This window comes from Dryas octopetala, chromosome 7 (genome assembly GCF_963921425.1).
Source record: "Dryas octopetala chromosome 7, drDryOcto1.1, whole genome shotgun sequence".
In the NCBI taxonomy this organism is placed as follows: domain Eukaryota; kingdom Viridiplantae; phylum Streptophyta; class Magnoliopsida; order Rosales; family Rosaceae; genus Dryas; species Dryas octopetala.
The window spans coordinates 14,100,194-14,120,971 of record NC_141372.1 but is presented as its reverse complement, the minus strand read 5'-3'; the positions used below and the strand labels follow the sequence as shown (position 1 = coordinate 14,120,971).

Genomic DNA, 20,778 nt, shown 5'->3' with positions numbered 1-20,778 from the left:
TTATTGTGTAGTCATCTAACACTCTTAACTAAAAGAGTGGTCAAAGTTGACAAAGAACATATTGTTCAATTATAGCATTACCACTCTAATTCTAGTATTACTGAACCTTAGTGTAGAAAATAAAATTACTCTAGGCTACGTACTAGTTATTGTTTTTAACCTGTAATACCATGATCATTAAAATGTAACAATTTGGTCACTTTATTAAGATTCAGGTCACTGCATTTTATTCCAAATTGGACTAGCTCCAGGTCACTGCCTACTTTCCAGCTGGTGGGTACTAAGACTTTCAGTTTTACAAATTTTTTTATTTAATTTTTTTTTCAGTTTTCTCTCGCTTCTCTCACTTCTCTTGCTCACCTCTCAATCTCGCTTCTCTCGTTCTATCTCGCTTCTCTAAATTCGAGTTTGGTTTTGTATTTGGTTCGATCTTCTTGTTGTTTATCAATTGATCATGGTTTCAAGGTTCGTTTGCTTTTTATTTGATGTTTATTTTGGCTTTGTTTTCAATTTTTTCTTTTGGATTAAATTTCAAATTTTGATATTTTTTGCTGTTTGAGGTTGCATCTCTATGTCTGATTTTTGTTTTGGTTAGATTTATAGGTCATTTCGATTGAATTTGAGTTTTTTAATTAATTTGCATGTTAAAGTTGCATCTCCAGGTTTGATTTTTGTTTTGGTTAGATTTATAGGTATTTTTTATTGAATTTGAGTTGCTTAATTGATTTGCATGTTGAGTTTATGTTTTGATGTAGTTTTGGATTTGAATTTTTGTTGAGTATTCCGCGCATTTGATTTGATTCTCATTCTTATTGTTCAGGTATGATGTACTTTTTGGAGTACTTTTTGAATTTAGTAAATATTATTCATGTTTTCCTTTTTCATTTGTATTAATTACAATATTATGTAGTTGCAGTAGTGGTATGCATGCTTAGGGTGCGTTTGGTAACGTTTTACAAAACGATTTTTTATTTTACAAATTCAAAAATGACAAAAATGCGTTTGATCGCCGTATTGAGAAAACAATTTTTTTAAAACATAAAATAGAATTTCTAGTTTACAGTGTAAATTCAAAAAACGACTAAATGATGTTTTCAATGAATTTAGAATACATAGAGAACACAAATACAAATAAAAAAAATTTACAATTGAAAAAACATGTGATCTGCACCTCCTCCTCACCTAGTCAGACCCACCTCCGACAGCAGCCCAACCCCCCGCCGCTGCCCACCTCGCCCACCTCACCCATCTCTCTTCATCTCTCCTTTATTCCTCTATTTTTCTCTCTTTCTCTACCCATCTCTCAAAATATATACTTTGTAATCCCTCTATAGTTTCCAATTCTCGCTTCAATAAATGGATCAAGACTCCCCGTAACATCCATAACTGGAAGCTCACGAGCCTTAACAACCCTTACATAGAGAAAATACATTTGTTCAACTAGATCATAGGTACTTGCAGTGTTGTCTCCATTAATAATACGGTCACCAACAACTCTTCCACCTCCAAGGTAGTCGCGCTGGCTGAGGTGGGTTGGATTTTATGAAACTTCTCTTTTTTTTTAATTATATATTTTATGAAATTGATTAATAATAATTTATAATTAATATCTTTTGTGAATATAATTATTTGGTTGTAATAATTGGTTAATATCAAATGTGTTTTCATTATTTTTGTTTTATATAATTGTTTTTCAATTACGGTACCAGACGTCTTTTCATATTTTGAGAATGCAAAATTTAATTTGTCATTTTTCATTTTACAATACCGTTTTTAGAAAATTGTTCTGTAAAACGTTACCAGACGGGCCCTTAATATCTTACTTTTGTTCACTTTTAGTTGCTTTTGTTGTTTAGAAATTGATGGATTGATTTGCTTTGTTTTTGTTTAGGTTATAGGAATGGTTAAATAGTTGTAGTTGTGTTATACATGCTTAATAGTTATTTTGGTTCACTTTAACTAGTTGGTTTTGTTGTTCAGAAATTGATTCATTTGTTCTCTTTTGCTTAGGTTATAGGAATGGAAGGGTTGAAGTTTTCTTGATGCTCGTATGGTGAAGATGGTGTTATTTTTGGCCTGTTTTTGCCTTTATATTGGATCCAAGTTGACTAGTTTTGTTGCCTTTATAGTGCTGTTATTTTCATTTGAGTTTAATATGCACGTATACTTTCACCTGCAGTTTCAGCTATGAAGAACAATTATTCAGATACTTGTTTTACATAGTTGGCCTTATTTAGTATTTTTATTTTCTCTTTGGTGCTGAAGAAGGTTTATATTTGATACATTTCTTGATTTTCAGTTGAAATTTTAGTTGGAGTAGCAAGTATAGTTTTTTATTTGAAATAATTACCCTAATATGTGAGAAATGACAAGAATGGGGTCTCTTCTGTGTGTTTCAAAAAGGAGACATGGTTGTGAGTGGTTAACATTGCACTGTAGTTAAAAAATTCATCAAGTTTAGTGTTTTGACTGGAAAACATCAGGAAGTTTGAGTGGTTCATATATAAACATTTAATGTTATAGTCTAGTTCTAGTTTTCTAGGTTGCATTGACTATTATGTGGAGATGATATTGCTAAATTGTAGTGGTTCATTCAAAATTTAATTGATTTATTCGGAATTTGACTCTTAATTTAATTTTATGGAATTTGTTTCTCTAAATTACCTATAATATTCATTTTTGGATGAATTAGGTTATTGCTATTATATTTGGATGGAATTTTGGTTGCCTTTATATATATTGGTGTTATTTTCATTTGAGTTTAATATGCACGTGCAGTTTCACCCACAATTTTAGTTATGAAGAACACTTATTCATATACTTGTTTAACATACTTGACCTTATTTGGTATTTTTATTGTCTTTTTGGTATTGGAGAAGGCTTATATTTGATAGTTGCATTTAGTCTATATGCCCAAGAAGAACATTAGAAAAGAAAAAAAAAACAGTTTGAAGTACATAGTTTGTGGTTTAGGATTACCTTTAGATGAAACTGCAGAGATTGAACTTTTTGCTTTAGTTGTTGCTGTAGCAGTTGCAGAATTCTGGAATGATATGAAACGTGAACAGTTGTTTTGGTAGATTTGGTAAAGTTGAAGAATGGTGATCAGTTTGTTTGTTGATTTTTTTATTTAAATTTGTTTAAGTTTTGGGTTGTTTGTGTAGTATTGGCTTATTGGGTTAGATTAGAGTTGTGTTTTGGGCTTGGTAGTGTTTGTTATAGGTTGGGCCTCATATTTTTATTTGTTTTTTTGTCATGTTGCATCTCTGAGGGAAAAATTATTGTATGTGACCGTAACACCCACGTGACATAATGATGTGGTGTTACCAATTCACTAAAATTATAACACGTGGACGATTTTAAGGGTTTTTTCCTAGATCTTCGGGTTTTTCTTAAATTTTAGGATTTTAGAAATTAATTATTATACATGTGTTATAATTTGAGTAGATTAATAACACAACGTCATTATATCACATGGTGTTACAGTCACACACAATAATTTTTCTTTTTGTAAGGACACGGCTGGCATTATTTATTTTTGTAATATCTGTTTTGATCATAAAGTGGCGCGTGGATCTATGGGGATTTGTAGCAAGTGGCCCTCAAAAAAATAATGGATTGTTGAGCTCCTGTAGTAGTTGGCTCGCAAAGAGAGAATGAGGCATTGGGTGGGTTTAGTTAAGAAAATAATTTGTTAGTACCTGTTTGTTAAGGGACTCACTGAAAAAATGCATGCTTGGTAAGTGCCTCAAATTGAAAAGTCCAAGTCCTAGCAAAAAACAAAAAAAAAAAAAAAAAAAATTGAAAAAAGTCTATCGAGCAAAAGTCAAGTTGCCTTTGGAAATGGATTGTCCAACTCCTGGCCAAAGGAAAACTTTGGTTTAGCCTGCCTTTTGTATTGTTCCAAAATTGGAGTCTTTGGTCGTTATTCATTGACTTGGACTCTTGGGGCTGCTTGCATTTAATGCTTGACTTGGAACATCAGTAAGTCAAGTTTGAATTGCCTATTTACTTGGCTCTTCAATGATATAAATTACTCATAAACTAAGGGACAGTTAACAGAACTAGGATTTTAGCCATATCTTAGATTCTGAACAAGGAAGAGCCTACAGAACTAGAACAAAGATCTGTATGGAATTGCCAGTAGACTACCTTCCTCAAGAAATGATAACCCAAATTCTTCTGAGGCTGCCCACCAAGTCTCTCCTTCAATGCACCTGTGTCTGCAAATCTTGGAACTCCCTCATTAAACACACTAGTTTCATCAACACCCACCTCAACCTCAATCTAAACAGAACCTGCAATACCCCATTGCTCCTTCTCAGGCACTGCCCCAAGGACCCCAATATTGAGCAGTATTCTCTGCATTTGGACAATGACACATTCCAAGAGTACTCAAAGCCGGACCTTCCAGTTCAGAGCTTCAATGAGTGTTTCCGGATTGTCGGTTCATGTAACGGATTAGTCCTCCTCACAGATGATTACCTTACTGACACCAATACATTTATTCTATGGAACCCATCAATTAGAAAGTTCATCACACTTTCCAAGCCCCATGTCTCACTCTCTCCATATTATTCTGTTTATGGGTTTGGCTTTGATTCTAAGAACAATGATTACAAGGTAGTGAGACTTGTATATCTCAGTCAAGATCATGAAGGTAACAAAAGAGCTTGCCCTGAAGTTGAGCTGTACTCACTCAATTCAGGGTCATGGAAAAGCATTACTGCAGCTGCTCCCAAGTATGAGATTGCTCAGACTGTTTGGTCTCAGGTTTTTTTCAATGGGGCCATCCATTGGATTTCGTTTTGTAGGAAAGGAAATGGTTTTCACAATGTGGTTTTGGCATTTGATATGAGTAATGAATATTTTCAAGAGATTGAGCTTCCTGAAGATTTAGCTTGTGCGGTTCCATCTCATCACATTTCAGTTGTTGGCAAGTCCATTTCTATAACGAACTATGATCAAAATAGACATGATCATTGTTTTTATATATGGGTTATGAGAGAGTATGGGGTGGTGGAGTCATGGACAAAGCAGTTCAAAATAGACATTCTCAATGCCATCCCTAATTTCCGAGTAGTAATGGTTATGGGGTCTAGGAAAAATGGAGAGTTGCTATTAGAAATGTATGGAGGAAAGAGAGGAGAACTGGTCTCTCATGATCCTAAGAACAACAGAAATGAGTTTCTTGGAATTCATACAGATCCAGGGTATTCGTGTATCGAGTATTACATGGAGTCCCTAGTTCTACTTGATATTGCAAATTGATATTGCAAGAAGAGGAAGAATGGAATTGTAAGTGCTTTAATTTAGCTCATTTTAAATTTACAAATTGCATTTTACAGTTCAGTTCTAAGAAGTTGAGCCATTGTCATTTTCTGATAGTGTTCGATGGATTTGTAACAATCATATTCGATTGATTGGTAAGAGAAATTGGCTTTTAAATAGCACCTTCTAAGTGCAGCCACTTCATATGGTTAAGAAACAGAGGATCTGTACAAGAAGAGAAGGTGGAAACATAAATAAAACCTCTGTATTGTGGTGGCATATCTTGTCACAGATAATCTTCATCCTACATATATAGAGATGTGTACTCATTTTTTCTTCTCTTTTGGTTTTTATTGTCATTGAAGATGAAAATTTTTTTACTTGTTTATATTCTATGTTACTTGTCATGTTATTCAATGTATTCTAAGGATACTGGCTACTCATCATATTTTTGGTTGATGCTTCTGACATTAAAATGACATTCTGGGAATGTGCTATGTTTGATAGGAGGATTTTAAACAGAGTTTAATCTGGTTCATTATTCATAGCATCCAAGAGTATAACAGTGAAAAGAACAAGAAATGAAAAGAAAAGAAAGGAAGAACATAACGTTACTTATATCCACTATTAATGGCTAATTCATATCACTTCATTCTCTTCAGATTCCAGAATCAGAAAACCAAAGGACTCTTCTTGCTGCTAATTAGTTATTCACTTTGTTCATCAGTTACTAGCTAGCTTCTTGCATTTTCGGTGCTGTCCATTTTCTTCTTGTTGTTCACACTTAAAAAGAGGTAACACTGCAGGAGCAACAAAACCCTAGGAGTCTAGGACATATATACTTCTTTTAATAAAGAAGTAGATAGATAAATATACATGAGTACAAGTTGTGGGGTGATTCTCGCATCTACACCTGGGTCATCCACACCTGGTCTGCACGGGATTCTATAAAGGAATCTTTAATTATGTCAATCATATAAAAGAAGTTTTTCATGCTTAAAGAATTCATGTATAGAATCCCAGTAGTTTTCTGTATAAGATTATAAGCTTCCTGTGTATGATTGGTATAAAAGATTCTTATATAGAATCTTGTCCGGACCAAATGTGGATAACCATGGTGTGGATGCAAGAATTTTTGCAAGGTTGTGTTGAGTAAAGAATAGAACTTAAGAAGCTAGCTAGGTTCAATTTTTGTTATAAGATAATAGAATAAAAATAAAAGAAACATAAGTAGCCATGAAACGATTTGATATAAAAGCGATTCTCAATCTGAAGCAAAAAATTAGCTTTCGTCACCTCGATCTTGCTACTAAGGTGTAACTATTTGTTTTTTTTTTTTTTTTGTACAAATCGAGTCTAATTAGGGTTGAAATCTAGCCTAAGTATGGGGAATAAATACTCCTTAGGGTCCCCCACAACATTTGACTTGTGTTGGTTGGCCAAATACATGGATTTTTAAACATTAATGTTTGGTACGTTGTTTCCGATATGATAAAATCGTATCCACCTAATTATATAAATTTATAAATACAATGTGAAAAATATCTTGGTGGATACGATTATTATTACATTTCCTTAATTCTCCCACAACTCTTGTTTTAATTCACTATAAATGAATTTAGATAGTATGCTTAATCATGTATCAGGAAATAATCAACTCATAACAATGAGCCATTAGAAACAATAGTGTTTTGAAACCACCATTAGATTGATTTCTTTGTGTATTGTGAAGTTTCTTCAATTCTATGACATGTTTTCATTGTAAGATCATTTCTATAAAGTATGTTTTATTTATTCTATTTGCTCTCTCAGCCTTATTTCTTTTTTTTTTTTCCATCGAGTTTCATAAGGTATAAGCTCCTTTAATTTTAAATGCAAGCTAGGTTTTACATATGTCCTCAAGTACTTCCATGCACGTATATACATAATGTCAAATAGAATTTGATGATCATCTTTTTTCAAGGCTTAAATTAATGCAAGAATAATATTGGAAATTTAATTAGGTTAAAAACCAACTTGTCAAGATCTCGGAAGTGTGGTTTCATTTGATCTACTCATTTTCATTTTTTTTTTTCTTCTGATATATCTATTTATTTTCTCATTGCAGCAACTTTGGAAGGCTTTTTGAAAACAATGATGAGAAAGTCTTATTTGAAATAGACTCTCCCAAAACTCTCCCAAACCCTAGCTATCCCAAAACCCTCTGCCATCTTACAACTCTTGCAAAACCCCCTAACTACCCAAAACTCCTTGACATCAAGTTACTCTTCATGAAAAAAATAATTGCAATAAAAAAGAATTACAGTAAAAAAACAATAAAAAATTGCAATAAAAAATTACAGTAAAAAAAAATAAAAAGTACTTACAATAAAAAACAATTACAGTGAAAAAACAATTACATAAAAAATTAATTACAATACAAAAAACAATTACAGTAAAAAAAACATTTACAAGAGAGTTTTGGAATAGCAGGGCTTTTGGGAGAGGTTTGGAATGGCAGGGGGTTTCGGGAGATTTTTAGGATGACTAGGGGTTTAAAATTAATCATTCTATTTAATTTTTTTATACATTTAAGATATGGTATATATTTTCTAATATTATTTACTCATTTTGGTGTCTTGGAAACAAAACAGGCCTATTTTATTGTGGTGATTATGGCAGCCATATCTCACCGCCTTGTTTACTCATGAATCCAAATACCTTGATGAGCTCGAGGAAGCAGCTCGCACGTGAGATTATAATCATCTCAACAAGATCATTAGATCAAGCCCACTGGATCAACCAGCATTACAAGAAAATGATGTGATATTGGCGGTGGAGCCAATTTTTTGGTGTTTTTCTTAATAATTAATTTCTCCTAGTTATGGATTGTATAGGGCATTGAATGGTTTAATTTTGATTAAATGCAAAGATGTAATGCTTTAATATCAATGTTTTCCTCGAGTCTTGATAATGTCTGGACGTTAATTTAATCTTAATGTTGAAATGCATTTGCTTTATGCTAAAATCTTTTGCTTTTTATTTTGATAATTTTTTTTTAAATTTAATCTGGTGTTTTAAAGTTTTTAGAATTTAATTTTGATCAGGAAAATTAATATTTAAAATAATTTAATTTTTAATGGCATGTGAAGAGCAAATTTGGCATTTTCTTTGTCAAACCTAGTCAAATTATATTTTCTATAAAATCTGAGGAGGTTAAGTGTAAATTCATCAAACCTGAGGTGTAGTTGAAATTGTCCCCTAATTATAACAGATCCATCAAAAGTCAAGTTGCCATTACAAACCACTAAAATTTCAACACCATGCTTGCAATTGGATTGCCTACCATTTTGGACAAAGGAAATTTCCAACTTCAGAGTAGACTGCCTTGCCAACTGCCAACTTTGAAATGCCTACCATTTTGGTCCACAAACCACAGGTCACAGTCTTGGCTGGCAAGAAATGGATGCCCTGACCAATCCCTTGGGTCTTCAATTAATTTTCTCTAAAACTCAGGGACAGTTAAGAGTACTACTCGTTTTTCAGTTCCAAATTAACTGTGATTTTAGCCATCTTAGATTCTGAAGCACAAGGAAGAGCCTAAAGAAGTAGAACAAAAATCTATATGGAATTGCCAGTAGACTACCTTCCTCAAGAAATTATAACCCAAATTCTTCTGAGGCTACCCACCAAGTCTATGCTTCAATGTACCTGTGTCTGCAAATCTTGGAACTCCCTCATTAAGCACAAAAACTTCATCAACACCCACCTCAACCTCAATTTAAAAAAAACCAGCAATACACCTTTGCTCCTTCTCAGGCACTGCCCCAAGGACCCCAATAGAGAGAAGTATTCTCTACATTTAGACAATGACACTTCCCAAGAGTTCTCAAACCCGGACCTTCAGGTTCAAAGCTTCAATGAGTGTTTCCGGATTGTGGGTTGTGCAACGGGCTAGTCCTCCTCACAGATGATTACCTTACTGACACCAATACATGTATTCTATGGAACCCATCAATTAGAAAGTCCATCAATCATCACACTTGCCAAGCCCATGTCTCACTCTCTCCATATTATTCTGTTTATGGGTTTGGCTTTGATTCTAAGAACAATGATTACAAGGTAGTGAGACTTGTATATCTCAGTCAAGATCATGAAGGCGACAAGAGAGCTTGCCCTGAAGTTGAGCTTTACTCACTCAGTTCAGGGTCATGGAAAAGCATTACTTCAGTTGCTCCCAAGTATGAAATTGCTCAGACCATTTGGTCTCAGGTTTTTGTCAATGGGGCCATCCATTGGATTGCGTTTTGTAGGAAAGGAAATGGTTTTTGCAATGTGGTTTTGGCATTTGATGTGAGCAATGAAGTTTTTCAAGAGATTGAGCTGCCAGAAGATTTAGCTTGTGTGGTTCCAACTGATGATCACATGGTCATTTCAGTTGTTGGAAAGTCCATTTATGTAAAGCACTATGGTCAAAATAGAGATAATCATTGTTGTTATATATGGGTTATGGGAGACTATGGGGTGGTGGAGTCATGGACAAAGCAGTTTACAATTGATCTAAAGGTCATCCCTAATATGCGACTAGTGAAGGTTATGGGGTCTAGGAAGAATGGTGAGTTGCTATTAGAAATGTATGGAGGAAAGAGAGGAGAGCTGGTCTCTCATGATCCTAAGAACGACAGAAATGATTTTCTTGGAATTCATACAGATCCAAGATATTCATGTATCGAATATTATATAGAGAGCCTAGTTCTACTGAATAGTACGAATTGATATTGCTGTTGAAGGAGTAAGATGAGGAAGAATGGAATTGTAAGTGCTTTAATATAGCTGATTTTAGGTTTTCACTTTTCACTTTTCACCAATTGCATATCACAGTTCATTTCTTAGTAGATGAGCCATTTTCATTTTCAGGTAGTGTTTGATGGATTTTGTATCAATCATGTTCGGATTCAGAACAGAGTAATGGACTGAGACAACCATTGATATCTTGTGACAGAGAGCAGGCCAACTATAGCTTATGCAATGGAGTAGAAGAGGGAACACATAAATTTACCTCCATCCAAATTCAAATAACATGTTGGGTATCAATTTCCAGATTTACTATAGAGTGCCAAAAGCTAGCTGCTACAAGAATACAAGTGACTAGTGCAGCATCAAGGGACTAAGAGCCTACAACTATCAATATGTTAGATCCTGGATATCCACTTTTCCTTGATACACATTCAACAATTGAGGTACCTGGTCAAGATATCTGCTCACAAACCTCTCCAAGAAGCGATTCTCAGCAGGACAAAGCACGCAACCCAGACTCAACTTCTCACTTACCAGTCCTTTCAACAACAAAACTTTAACAACAGAACACCTTGGGATGATTCTCTTCTCCAAACTCAGACCCAGAACTGAGGGGTATTTTACTATTTTGTAATGGTTTCCGACGGCCAATCCATCTTGTTCACTAAGAAATCCACTGTTTTCATTGTATTCTTCTCCAAACTCAGACCCAGAACTGTGGGGAATTTTGTAATGGTTGTCGAGGGGTACCCTATCTTGTTCACTAAGAAATCCATTGTTTTCATTATTTTCTTCTCAGAATGGGTCATACACATTGGGTTTCGCCTGAAGGCAGAAAGAATATCATTCTCAGACCAGCCCCACCTCTTATAAACATCTTGACATCGGTTCCATATCGACTTCTTCAAACATAACACGTGTATCGCATACACAAAACGCTGTTTGTTGTGGTCAAATCCCATTTCTTTCACCTCATCAACAATTTGACTGAACATTTCAGGCTTTTTCATCAAAAGAATAGGATGAGAAACTAGCAACCGAGCAATACATGACTGGGGCATACCCAATTCTCTAAGCAACCCAATATTGGGCATGACATTCTTCCAAGACCTGTTCTTCAAAATACCGATGACCTTTTCATCACAGTGTACCACGCTCTTGAACAAGTTATAAGAGGGAATAATCTGGTTCTCTAAGCTTACCCTCAAAAGGCATGGGTCAGAGCACAGAGTTCTTGCAAGGTCCAGCCTTGATACCCCTATGGAGCAGAAAAATTCAAGCTTTGGCAGAATGGTTTTCTTGGCATTGGCCACCAGAAGCGCTGGTTGTCTCTTTACAAGCTTTGAGATCTGGGTGGTGGAGAATTCAAAGCTTCTCAAAAGGGCTAAAACTGAGTCTGGTGTCTCTAAAGATCGAAGCTTTACCTTCTGGGATGCTACAATCGCTGCTTCAGGGGACAACCCACACGAGTTTATGAGGTAAGAAACTGTAGGATCATCTTGCTCTGCTGAGATTTTGGAGGTGATGGGTCTACAAAGTGTTCGATTTTGCAGAGGAAAATGTGGATCTGCTACTGCAAATCCTTCCACTGAGAACAGATTTCTGCAAAATGCACAAGAAAATTTTGGATATGCCGATCGGAGGCTCTTGTTGAAAATGCAGAGTGGCGCCATGTTAGACTGATTGGTGGGTGGAGAAGCTCAATTTTTCATATATGGGAAATTCAACAAGATATCAGAAATTACTATTCCAAGTTTCCAACCCACATCGGAAAAATATGCGTAGGTCTTGCAGTTGATATAGTCAAGTCAAAGCAGTGAGATTGCTGGGCTCAGTAACGCGGGCCTATGACCCAATGCGGGGGCATTAAAGGTGGGCTTTGAGGAACTTGATTCAAGTTGAATGGGCCTGTGGTGTGTGGCATCTGCGGCGTGTGGGCCCTTATTTGAAGTCGTTGTGCAATCGAAGTATTCCGTGTAACAGCAAGCGTGAAGGACCTAGTGCGTACTCTGGCGTTGGCGCTGCTCTCCTTTCAGAGTTAGAACCTAAAAACCTAACCCTCAAAAGAGAGTCGCCGGCTGGCTTGTCAGAGCAGTGAGGGCTGTGGCAATCCCGCAGAGCTGTGCACCCCTAGGCCCGTCCTTGGTCAACTAACCCCCACCTTTTTTGTTTATTGTTTTTTTTTATAACAATTGAGGGATTTTCTGGATTTTATGCTCACCCATCCACCCAAAGTTTCAATTCCTCTTAACTGACATGACATGCATAAATCTTCCGGCTGGGGCAGTGTTTGCTTTATCTCAAAAAGTAACTCAGTTCATCTCATCATTCTTATCTTGTTGGACAGTTGTCTCACTGCTTAAAAAGCTATCAACAGTTGTCTACTTACTTTTAAAGTAATTCGTTTCAAACCACACACGTGGCTACCAAAATTTAGAGATAAAGAAAATACTTAATATAAAAAAGGAAGTTACAAACAATTGAAGTAACCTTCCTCAACACACACAACCCCAAAAACTCAATACAATGTGATTTTTAAATATTTCCATTTTTGTAGCCTTTTAAGGTCTTTTATTTGTAGTTGATTCATTTATGTGTTTTCTCCAACCTCTGCACTTTTCAATATTTGTATTCTTTTACTTTTCTTCATTTTTTGCCCATGTAATTTCCTCATAATCTTTAAATTTTCTATTCAAACTCCCAACACCCTTTACATTTTTTACACTTTACTTTTCTTCAAAACTCCAACACTTTTATCATTTAAAGTAATTTTCTTGCTTTGCACTTGCTTATTTTATTTCAACATTATTATTATTTTTGGATATTCATTCTCAAAGTAATTTCCTTACCCATTCATTTTCTATCACTCAATCGTTTGTAGAAGTTAAATTTTTCATCCAACGCATCATATTTATTTTTATTTCTTTTATGTAACACGTACTTTTTCTATTCGGCTACACCAAGCCGAATAGTGGCACGCCTACATCAAAGGTTGGAAGCCTTGCCTCTCATCACGACGATGCGTGGACCGAGATTTTTGTGGCCAAAACAGGTTCTTCGAGTCTTATTTTTCTTACAGATTCACTTATTCGTATTCCAAAAGACCTATTCCATCTCTGCCGTGGTTTAGCATAAATAAAAGCTATGTACTGTGGTGGCATATTTTGTCACAGATAATCCTCATCCTACACATATAGATACTACTCTTTTTTTCTTTTGGGTTTTGTTGTTATAGAAGATATGTTCTCTCTTTTTTCTTTTTTTAATTGTTTAAATATTTTCATGCTCTTCAAGCATTAGCTATCATTTACCATCTTTGTATTATATCCATCAACAATATATGTATTCTAAGGCTATATAGTTATATACCATGTAAGGATAGAAGCTACTTATCATATTTGTGGAATAGAATGCACACAGCTTAATCAGGTTCATTATTCATAGCATCCTAGAGAACAACAGTTAAAAAGAAGAACAAAAAATGAAAAGAAAAGAAAGGAAGAAAATAAGGCTACTTGTATTCACTTTTAATAGCTAATTCAAATCAGTTCATTCTATAAGTGGCTGAAACATGTTATGCTTACCATTCTTTGTATTTGGCTTGTTTTGATATGTGATTCTCATTACATTCCAAAATCAGAAAACCAAAGGACTCTTCTTGTTACAAAATCAAGGGCAAGACAAGACCAGTGGATCTAAATATTGATTGAGCATGAGTAATAGATCTATTATGACCTACACCAATTATGTATATAATTTCCTTAATTGTTTATGTAATTTCTTGTATGTAAATAGGGAGAGATTTATACTCTTTATTGTAGAGGCATAGCAGCTCCTCTTATAAACCTCTTGACATCGGTTCCATATCGACTTCTTCAAAGATAACACGTGTATCACATATGCAAAACGCTGTTTGTTGTGGTCAATGTAAGACTTATTGTTGTCTTAAACCATAAAGTGTTGGTCTTCTAATCACATTAGGAATAAAGGGCTGCAGTGTTTGATTAGGAACTTAAACCAGCTAGAGTTTTGTTCTTTGTATGCCATAAATTTTCGGCTGCAATACCAAATATCATAAGGATTCTCATTTTCTTGTGGACTTAGGATTAATTAACTATTAGTATTGCATAAGGACACGCAAGTTTTCCTTGATGGGAATGACTCTTGCTGTGAAGCATATAAATAGAGGTCCCTCTCCAAACGATCAATGCATTCTCAAAAGTAATATTCACCCCATCTAGAATCAGAGACTTAGGGATCGGATTGTGAGAGAAGAGCTCTGTTTTCTTTATTTCATTGTTCTGCAGAATTCTAGTTTCCTTGTTGCTGCACTAGTTGATCTCATATCGTTTTTCATGGCAGACCAAGATATGTGTTTTAGAACATGCAACTATAAAGTATAACATGTGGTATCAGAGCCTAAGTTGCATGTTCTAAAATCTGATTGCTAACCTTTAAAATCAATTTCCATCTGAAAGTATGATTGATTGTTAGAGTACAAATAATTTATGTACTGTACGTTTAACCATGTCTGCTTGCAAAAATCGATTTGTATGCTGCCTGATTTTTACAAGAAACTTTGATTAAGCGATTATATATATACTAACCAGCATATATAAATGTATATTACCTTATTGCTTGCATATTTTCAAATTCAAGTGCATAATTATATATATATCAAGTCTGCATGTACTTTTATGTTGCAAGCCATACTGCAAATTGTGTACTGTTTTAATCGAGACAAGCATATTTGTCATTGAACTTATTCAATTGATGTATCATAAATATTATGTTAAACTAAGAATGATAAGATTGCATGTTTACTTAAATATATAAAATATTGATTAACAAGTGAGATCTTGGTATCAAGAATCAACCAGATCACACTTGACAGCCTATAGATCGAATCTGCAGAATTTTGAATCAATCAAGTGAGCCACAGCAACTTGGTCCATTCAAATATTTTGCAATCAAAGTTATTGATCTCAAAATATTGCATCGTAACTGAAATCAAATTGATTAACTTTCTGTCCACAGATGAGAGTAACTCAATTTGAAATCACTTATGATGAAAAGGCATGTGATATAAACTACATGAGTTAATAAAGAAATTCCTTCAGTCCACAGACGTGGGAATCTTTTTATTCAAGAAACTCATGCATTTTCATATTATAGTGAATCATATACATGTTTAATTCTCAACCCACAGGTGTGCATTAATAATGTAGTAAACTTTAAGGTTTTCATGGGGATTGTGTTAATTGTGAATCTTGCTTTAATGCTACAGTCAACACTTCAATGAATTATAACACTATTGAAACACTGACTGGATCCAACTACAAGAAGTGGAAGCAAGACCTTGAGATATCTTTGGGATTGCTGGATTTTGATATAGCACTAAGGGAAAATACACGAGAAATTCCTACTGCTGATGCAGCAGCAGATGTTAAGGCACACTATGTCAAGTGGGAGAAGGCCAATAGGATGGCCATTCTCATTATGCAGAGATCCATGTCACCAGCTGTAAGGGGTGGCATTCCACCTTCTGACACTGCTAGGACATTCCTTGAGTCTATTGGACTGAAATTCAAGAAATCTGAAAAGGCTGAAAAAGGTATTTTGCTGAACCAATTGACTAATATCAGGTACAATCGAGAAGAGGGAGTAAGGCTGAACTCTCTGCCAAGTGAATTCAAGCAGCTGAAAAGTAACTATATCTTTCAAAGGGAAACTTGGACTCTAGATAATCTGATAGGCATTTGTGCACAAGATGAACAAAGACAGAAAAAAGAGAAAGATAAGAACCATGTTAACCTGATTCAAGCTAACCCGAGAGAGAACAATAATGCTCAATTTGCTGCTAGGGCCAACAATGCTCAACCTGCTGCCAGGGCCAATTTTGCAGGGAGAGTTGGGAATAGAAACAATCCTAAGCTGGGGCAAAATAAATGTTTCTTTTGTAAGAAACCAGGGCATATGAAGAAGGATTGTAGGAGGTACAAACGTTGGCTAGAAAAGAGAAAGACTAAAGGTAATTTTGATCATGTTTCAGTATGTTTTGAATCTAACACTATAGAGGTTCCTTCTGATTCTTAGTGGCTTGATAGTGGTGCAATAATTCATGTTACTAATTCTTTGCAGGGGTTCATAACCAAGAGACCACCAAACAAGGATGAGGTGAAGGTGTTCGTAGGCAATGGAGAGAAGATCCAAGTGGACTTCATTGGCTTAGTTAGGATTGAATTAGAGTCAGGCTTTATTTTGGAATTACTTGATGCAGTATATGTACCTTCCATTAGAAGGAACTTAGTTTCAATTAGTAGGCTTGTTAAATCAAACTTCATTTTTGAGTTTGATCAATTTGGTTTCAGCATTTTCAATAACAAAGTTCTAGTTGGCAATGGAATTTTAGTTGACAATCTTTTTCGTTTGAATTGCAAGCATTCTGGTTCAACCATTAACACAATCAGCAGCAACCTATATTCAATTAAACTAAATTCATGCAAACTTTGGCTTAAAAGACTTGGACATATATCAAAGGAAAGAATGAACACCTTATGCAAAGAATTAGTGTTGCCACCACTTGATTTCAATGACTTGGAGGATGTGTGCATCGAATGTGTAAAAGGAAAATTCACAAATGCCAGAAAGAAAGGTGCTGTTAGAAACCAAAATCTGCTATAACTAATACACATATACATTTGTGGACCTTTCCCTTACCAGACACATGATGGTTTTAAATACTTCATTACTTTTACAGATGATTTCTCCAGATTTGGTTATGTGTACTTAATAGCTGAAAAGTCTAGTGCACTGGATATGTTTAAAATCTTCAAATTAAGTTGAAGTTGAAAATCAGTTAAATCTCAAGATCAAAGTGGTAAGGTCTGATAGGGGTGGGGAGTTTTATGGAAGATTCGATGAGGCTGGTAGAAATTGTTGATTGTTTTCTTAGAACAAAATAAACATCTATTTCATTCAAAGTATACTCGCAAGTGCACGAATCGCATCAGTAGCAAAGCGTACAAGCACGAGGTCGATCCCACAGGGAATGGTTAATAAACAACAAATCAGTTCAAATAATCACTAGAATAACTAAGTGGGGGGGATTTAAAGAGATGAAAACACACGCACACATCACCACACGCACACACCCTTTATTCTATCTTGCAATGTTAAGTTTTCAGTTTCAAATCAGATAAGCATGCAATAACCATCCAAGGCTAATGACAATTAATTCAAACACAATGTATTAAAGTTTGACTGCTAAAAAGGTTTTGCTAGTTATTTTCTCGCAATTGTTCTCCTAAGGCATAAACTAAGAGCTTCTTGGGCCTTCCTTAATCAGTTAACTTACATGTTCCCTAGTGCTAAGCTAAGACAGCTGTTACCCATGCAAGAGTCATTAAGATCCGTGAGAACGTCAAACATGCACAACATATAAGCTTTGACTATTTCCTTATAGAGGTCGCCCAACCCCATTACCAAGAATAATCTCTTATTCCCTTGTTACTTGTGATTTAGTGTCTTTGACTATTTCACAGCTAAACCTAACAAATAAACTAGATGCAATTACCCTAAGGTGGCCAGTCAAAGGATGCAAACAACTAGTGACGGGTTCAAATAGATAATGGAAATTTAATACATGCAAACATCAAACTAACAGTCCAAGAGACGGATAAACGATTTGTTAAAGCATGCAAATCCATTAATCAACCTACAACTAACATGCAAGATAAAATAAATAAACCTACTGATAGTGATTTTACCACCTGCAAAACAAGGGTCAAACCATACAAAATACTTGCAAGAGAACAAGGTTGTTGTAGTATAGAACGGCTCAAGCAAGGTCGATCTCCTCAGGGACTGGTATAAACAGTGGATGAGTTTTGAGGTATTTAACTCAGTTAACTCTATAAACTGGACTAAATTAACAATACTAAAGTCCTAACCTACGTGATGTAGACAAAGTATCTAAAATGGGGAATTGATTTATAGACTAATGACCTAACAAAACACGCAAAAATAGCAGCAAGAGGTAGCGAGAATAGCTTAAGAAAATCAAATTGACAAAGCACTAAGGTTCAGCCTTCACCATTAACAATCCTACGTATCTCTCTCAATTACTTAAGTGGTGGAACACACGCCACTTTGAAGGTTAGGTTTCCCTTATGTAAGCTTTACTTGTGACATTCAAGCTAAAACATATACCACAACATGCAATTCGTCCATGACATTTAGATCAAATTTTAACATGAGTGATTCATTAAACTCTGTGTAAAAACCTTTTGATAACCCATGCAATCCCTAAGAGCGTGACATTCGCCTTAAGAGAAATTACAATTCTCAATCACAAGAAGCTATGGCCAATTTTTAATGTGACATTCATTCAAAATTGCATCAAATCACTTTTCTAAACGCCCTAATGATGATCAATCATCAAGACACAAAGATAGTATAAAATCAGAAATTGAGAATATCAAAGCAAACATGGACCACACTTAAGCAACCGAAAGAAAACTCTACGTATTCATGTTAAGGCTCACGGCCTCACCCTAGCAAAGGGATTAGTTCTGCATAGTCATATTAAACAAAAACATAAGAAAGTAAAGACACCCTTGACAGCAAATCCAGAGGCTGAATGTCCCCTGTTGCGCGCAGCTCCCAGAAATCCTTCCTCCTCTCCTTTTTACTAGGGCATCCCTCTTATAGGTTTTTGAAAACAGAATCCTAACTCCATAGGGACTTCCGGACCGTCCAAGCAATCCTTGGCAGAGAGGGAAACTTAAAATAATAAGTTACTAATTTTAACTTTCCTATTCTTAGTTGGACATCACAGCAGTGCACCGCCTTTGATCGTTGGATGACCAAATTATCTTAGAATTTGATGAATCAGATGGCGTTAGAAAGGTATGGACGTCAGCTTCCAAAGTCAAGAAGGAAGTTTCTTTGAATAATGCTTTTAGAATGGACTTTCTTCACCCGCAAGCTTCGGAGGTCTAATCTGTCCAGTCTGGAGTTTGGCTGACTTCACTTGAAAAACTGTATCAATTGGCTGGGTGGAAAAATCTACAAAAATCACACAATGAACTTCAAGATGTGTTCTTTCATCTCCAACCGACTTTACTCAAAAATTCCTCTGTTTGCATGTATTTTCACCAAATGCCCTTATGCTGCTCCTGAGACAGAGAATGTGAGAAAGCATCAAAAACACTTACAATCTTCTAACAAAATGGCACAAAAACTAAGTGAAAGAGGTATATACATGTAGTATAATATTCATCTTATCAAACACCCCCAAACTTAGATTTTTGCTGGTCCTCAAGCAAAATAAAAAAAAAAAAAACAAAGAACAGAAACATAAGCTTTAGAAAACGGATTTTACTCCTTCATTAGTCCCAGGAACTTATGTCACCTTTAAAACAATTAGAGATTAGCTTGTTTCAATTCCCAACTCAGAGGTTTTATAAAGAACAAACCAACAACTTCCACAATCCATTTCAAAGCCAAATAAGACTCAAAATGTCATATAACTCTTAGCTTCAACTTCGAATTCTCACAGGTGTTTCTCTCAGAATAAAAGCACTCAGAAGTTGGTTAAAGATCTCTCTCAAACATATGTGAGTAGATTGATGTAGATAAGAAAAACTAAATCTCACATATATATCATGAAAAACGAACTAAAGTGGAAATTAAAATTATGATCTCACGAAAGGATACCAATTACCATGAATTTGAACCAGATCTCAACTAACTCCCCATAATCATACCATATTGCTCTTAGGATCTAGTTAGGACTTTTTCTTTTAGGTTGTAATGAACAGCTGAGGGTGAAGGATAAAGGAAACACAAAGATCTAAGGAAGTGATAGAAAACAAACTCATGGTTCTTTGGCATTTTTGCACTTTGTGGCAAAGACTAGCTTTTTGAACTTTCAACTTTATGAATTTCACACACATACACCCCCTACTTCTTCTTTCTTTTTCCCTTTTTTTTTCTTTTTTTTTTTTTTTTTTTTTTTTTTAACAGGGAGAGGTACGGCATAGATGTATTCTTTGACTTCTTGATCTTTCACAACACATTTTTCTTTTCAAGCCTTGCGCAAATTCTCTTTCTTTTCTTTTAACCATAAGCGAGCCTCTATAACTCCTTAGATAAGGTAGGATAATATAATGAAAGGGCGATTCCCCCAAACTTGAGGATTGGCAGAGATAACAAGGTTTAACAAAGGAAAGGCTTTATTTTAAGGCTCAACCGGGTGACTAAAGATAAAATTGTATCAAGGTTGGCTTGAAAGGCTAGCAAACGTTCCAAAAATGGCCTACTATCCTTTCCTAAAAGCAAAATGATAATTTCATGACAAGCCTTGTTAAGATGCAAAGGTTCATATTGATGATATTCATAGCAATTGATCAAAAGAAAGATAATGAGATCATCTATATATCAATAAAGAGCACAGAAAGAAAAAAATAGAGTTGATTTGTAATCCCTCATAAATAAAGAATGGTTGCAAAAACTCACAGGGTATTAAAAGTCTCCACAAATATGTATGTAACAATTCAGCCTTATTTAACTCATCAATTTCTTGCTTTAGTTATATGGTTCATAAAATTTATTCCTTTTTTTTTTTTTAAGTAAAAGAAAATTGAAAACACATGTAACAACCAATATTTTCCACCCCCAAACTTAATCCAAGCAGTGTCCTCAATGCTAAAAAGAAACAAATAATGC

The 20,778-nt window shown here is 35.0% G+C and overlaps 2 protein-coding genes and 1 pseudogene across 4 annotated transcripts; 2 read left to right on the top strand and 1 right to left on the bottom strand.

Moving 5' to 3' along the window:
- The first annotated feature begins 4,072 nt into the window (after nucleotides 1-4,072).
- On the top strand, nucleotides 4,073-8,049 carry LOC147279915 (F-box protein CPR1-like). Of its 2 annotated transcripts, none has more exons than XM_086251119.1 (2): nucleotides 4,073-5,298; nucleotides 7,905-8,049. In XM_086251119.1, the coding sequence occupies exon 1, from the start codon at nucleotides 4,132-4,134 to the stop codon at nucleotides 5,269-5,271; it is 1,140 nt and encodes a 379-aa protein (XP_086107245.1). In that variant the 5' UTR covers nucleotides 4,073-4,131; the 3' UTR covers nucleotides 5,272-5,298; nucleotides 7,905-8,049. The 2 variants fall into 2 exon arrangements, with proteins under 2 accessions (XP_086107245.1, XP_086107246.1); XM_086251120.1 differs by lacking the exon at nucleotides 7,905-8,049 and adding an exon at nucleotides 7,379-7,396.
- Nucleotides 8,050-8,650: 601 nt separating this feature from the next.
- On the top strand, nucleotides 8,651-10,297 carry LOC147279914 (F-box protein CPR1-like; annotated as a pseudogene). The gene is made up of 2 exons (XR_015123482.1): nucleotides 8,651-10,065; nucleotides 10,168-10,297. The product of XR_015123482.1 is annotated as an F-box protein CPR1-like (transcript).
- Nucleotides 10,282-12,315, bottom strand: LOC147279913 (transcription termination factor MTERF15, mitochondrial-like). The gene is made up of 2 exons (XM_086251851.1): nucleotides 10,793-12,315; nucleotides 10,282-10,685 (listed from the first exon to the last, which is right to left on the bottom strand). Exons 1-2 carry the CDS (start codon nucleotides 11,718-11,720, stop codon nucleotides 10,435-10,437), a joined length of 1,179 nt encoding a protein of 392 aa, XP_086107977.1. The 5' UTR covers nucleotides 11,721-12,315; the 3' UTR covers nucleotides 10,282-10,434.
- Nucleotides 12,316-20,778: the final 8,463 nt, after the last annotated feature.

Bases quoted from the DNA above. Each gene is read 5' to 3' on its own strand.
- LOC147279915 (XM_086251119.1), top strand. From the start codon at position 4,132: ATGGAATTGCCAGTAGACTACCTTCCTCAAGAAATGATAACCCAAATT.
- LOC147279913 (XM_086251851.1), bottom strand. From the start codon at position 11,720: ATGGCGCCACTCTGCATTTTCAACAAGAGCCTCCGATCGGCATATCCA. The intron at 10,686-10,792 runs CCTCGACAACCA...TGGCCGTCGGAA, and splicing joins AGTGAACAAGATAGGGTACC to ACCATTACAAAATAGTAAAA.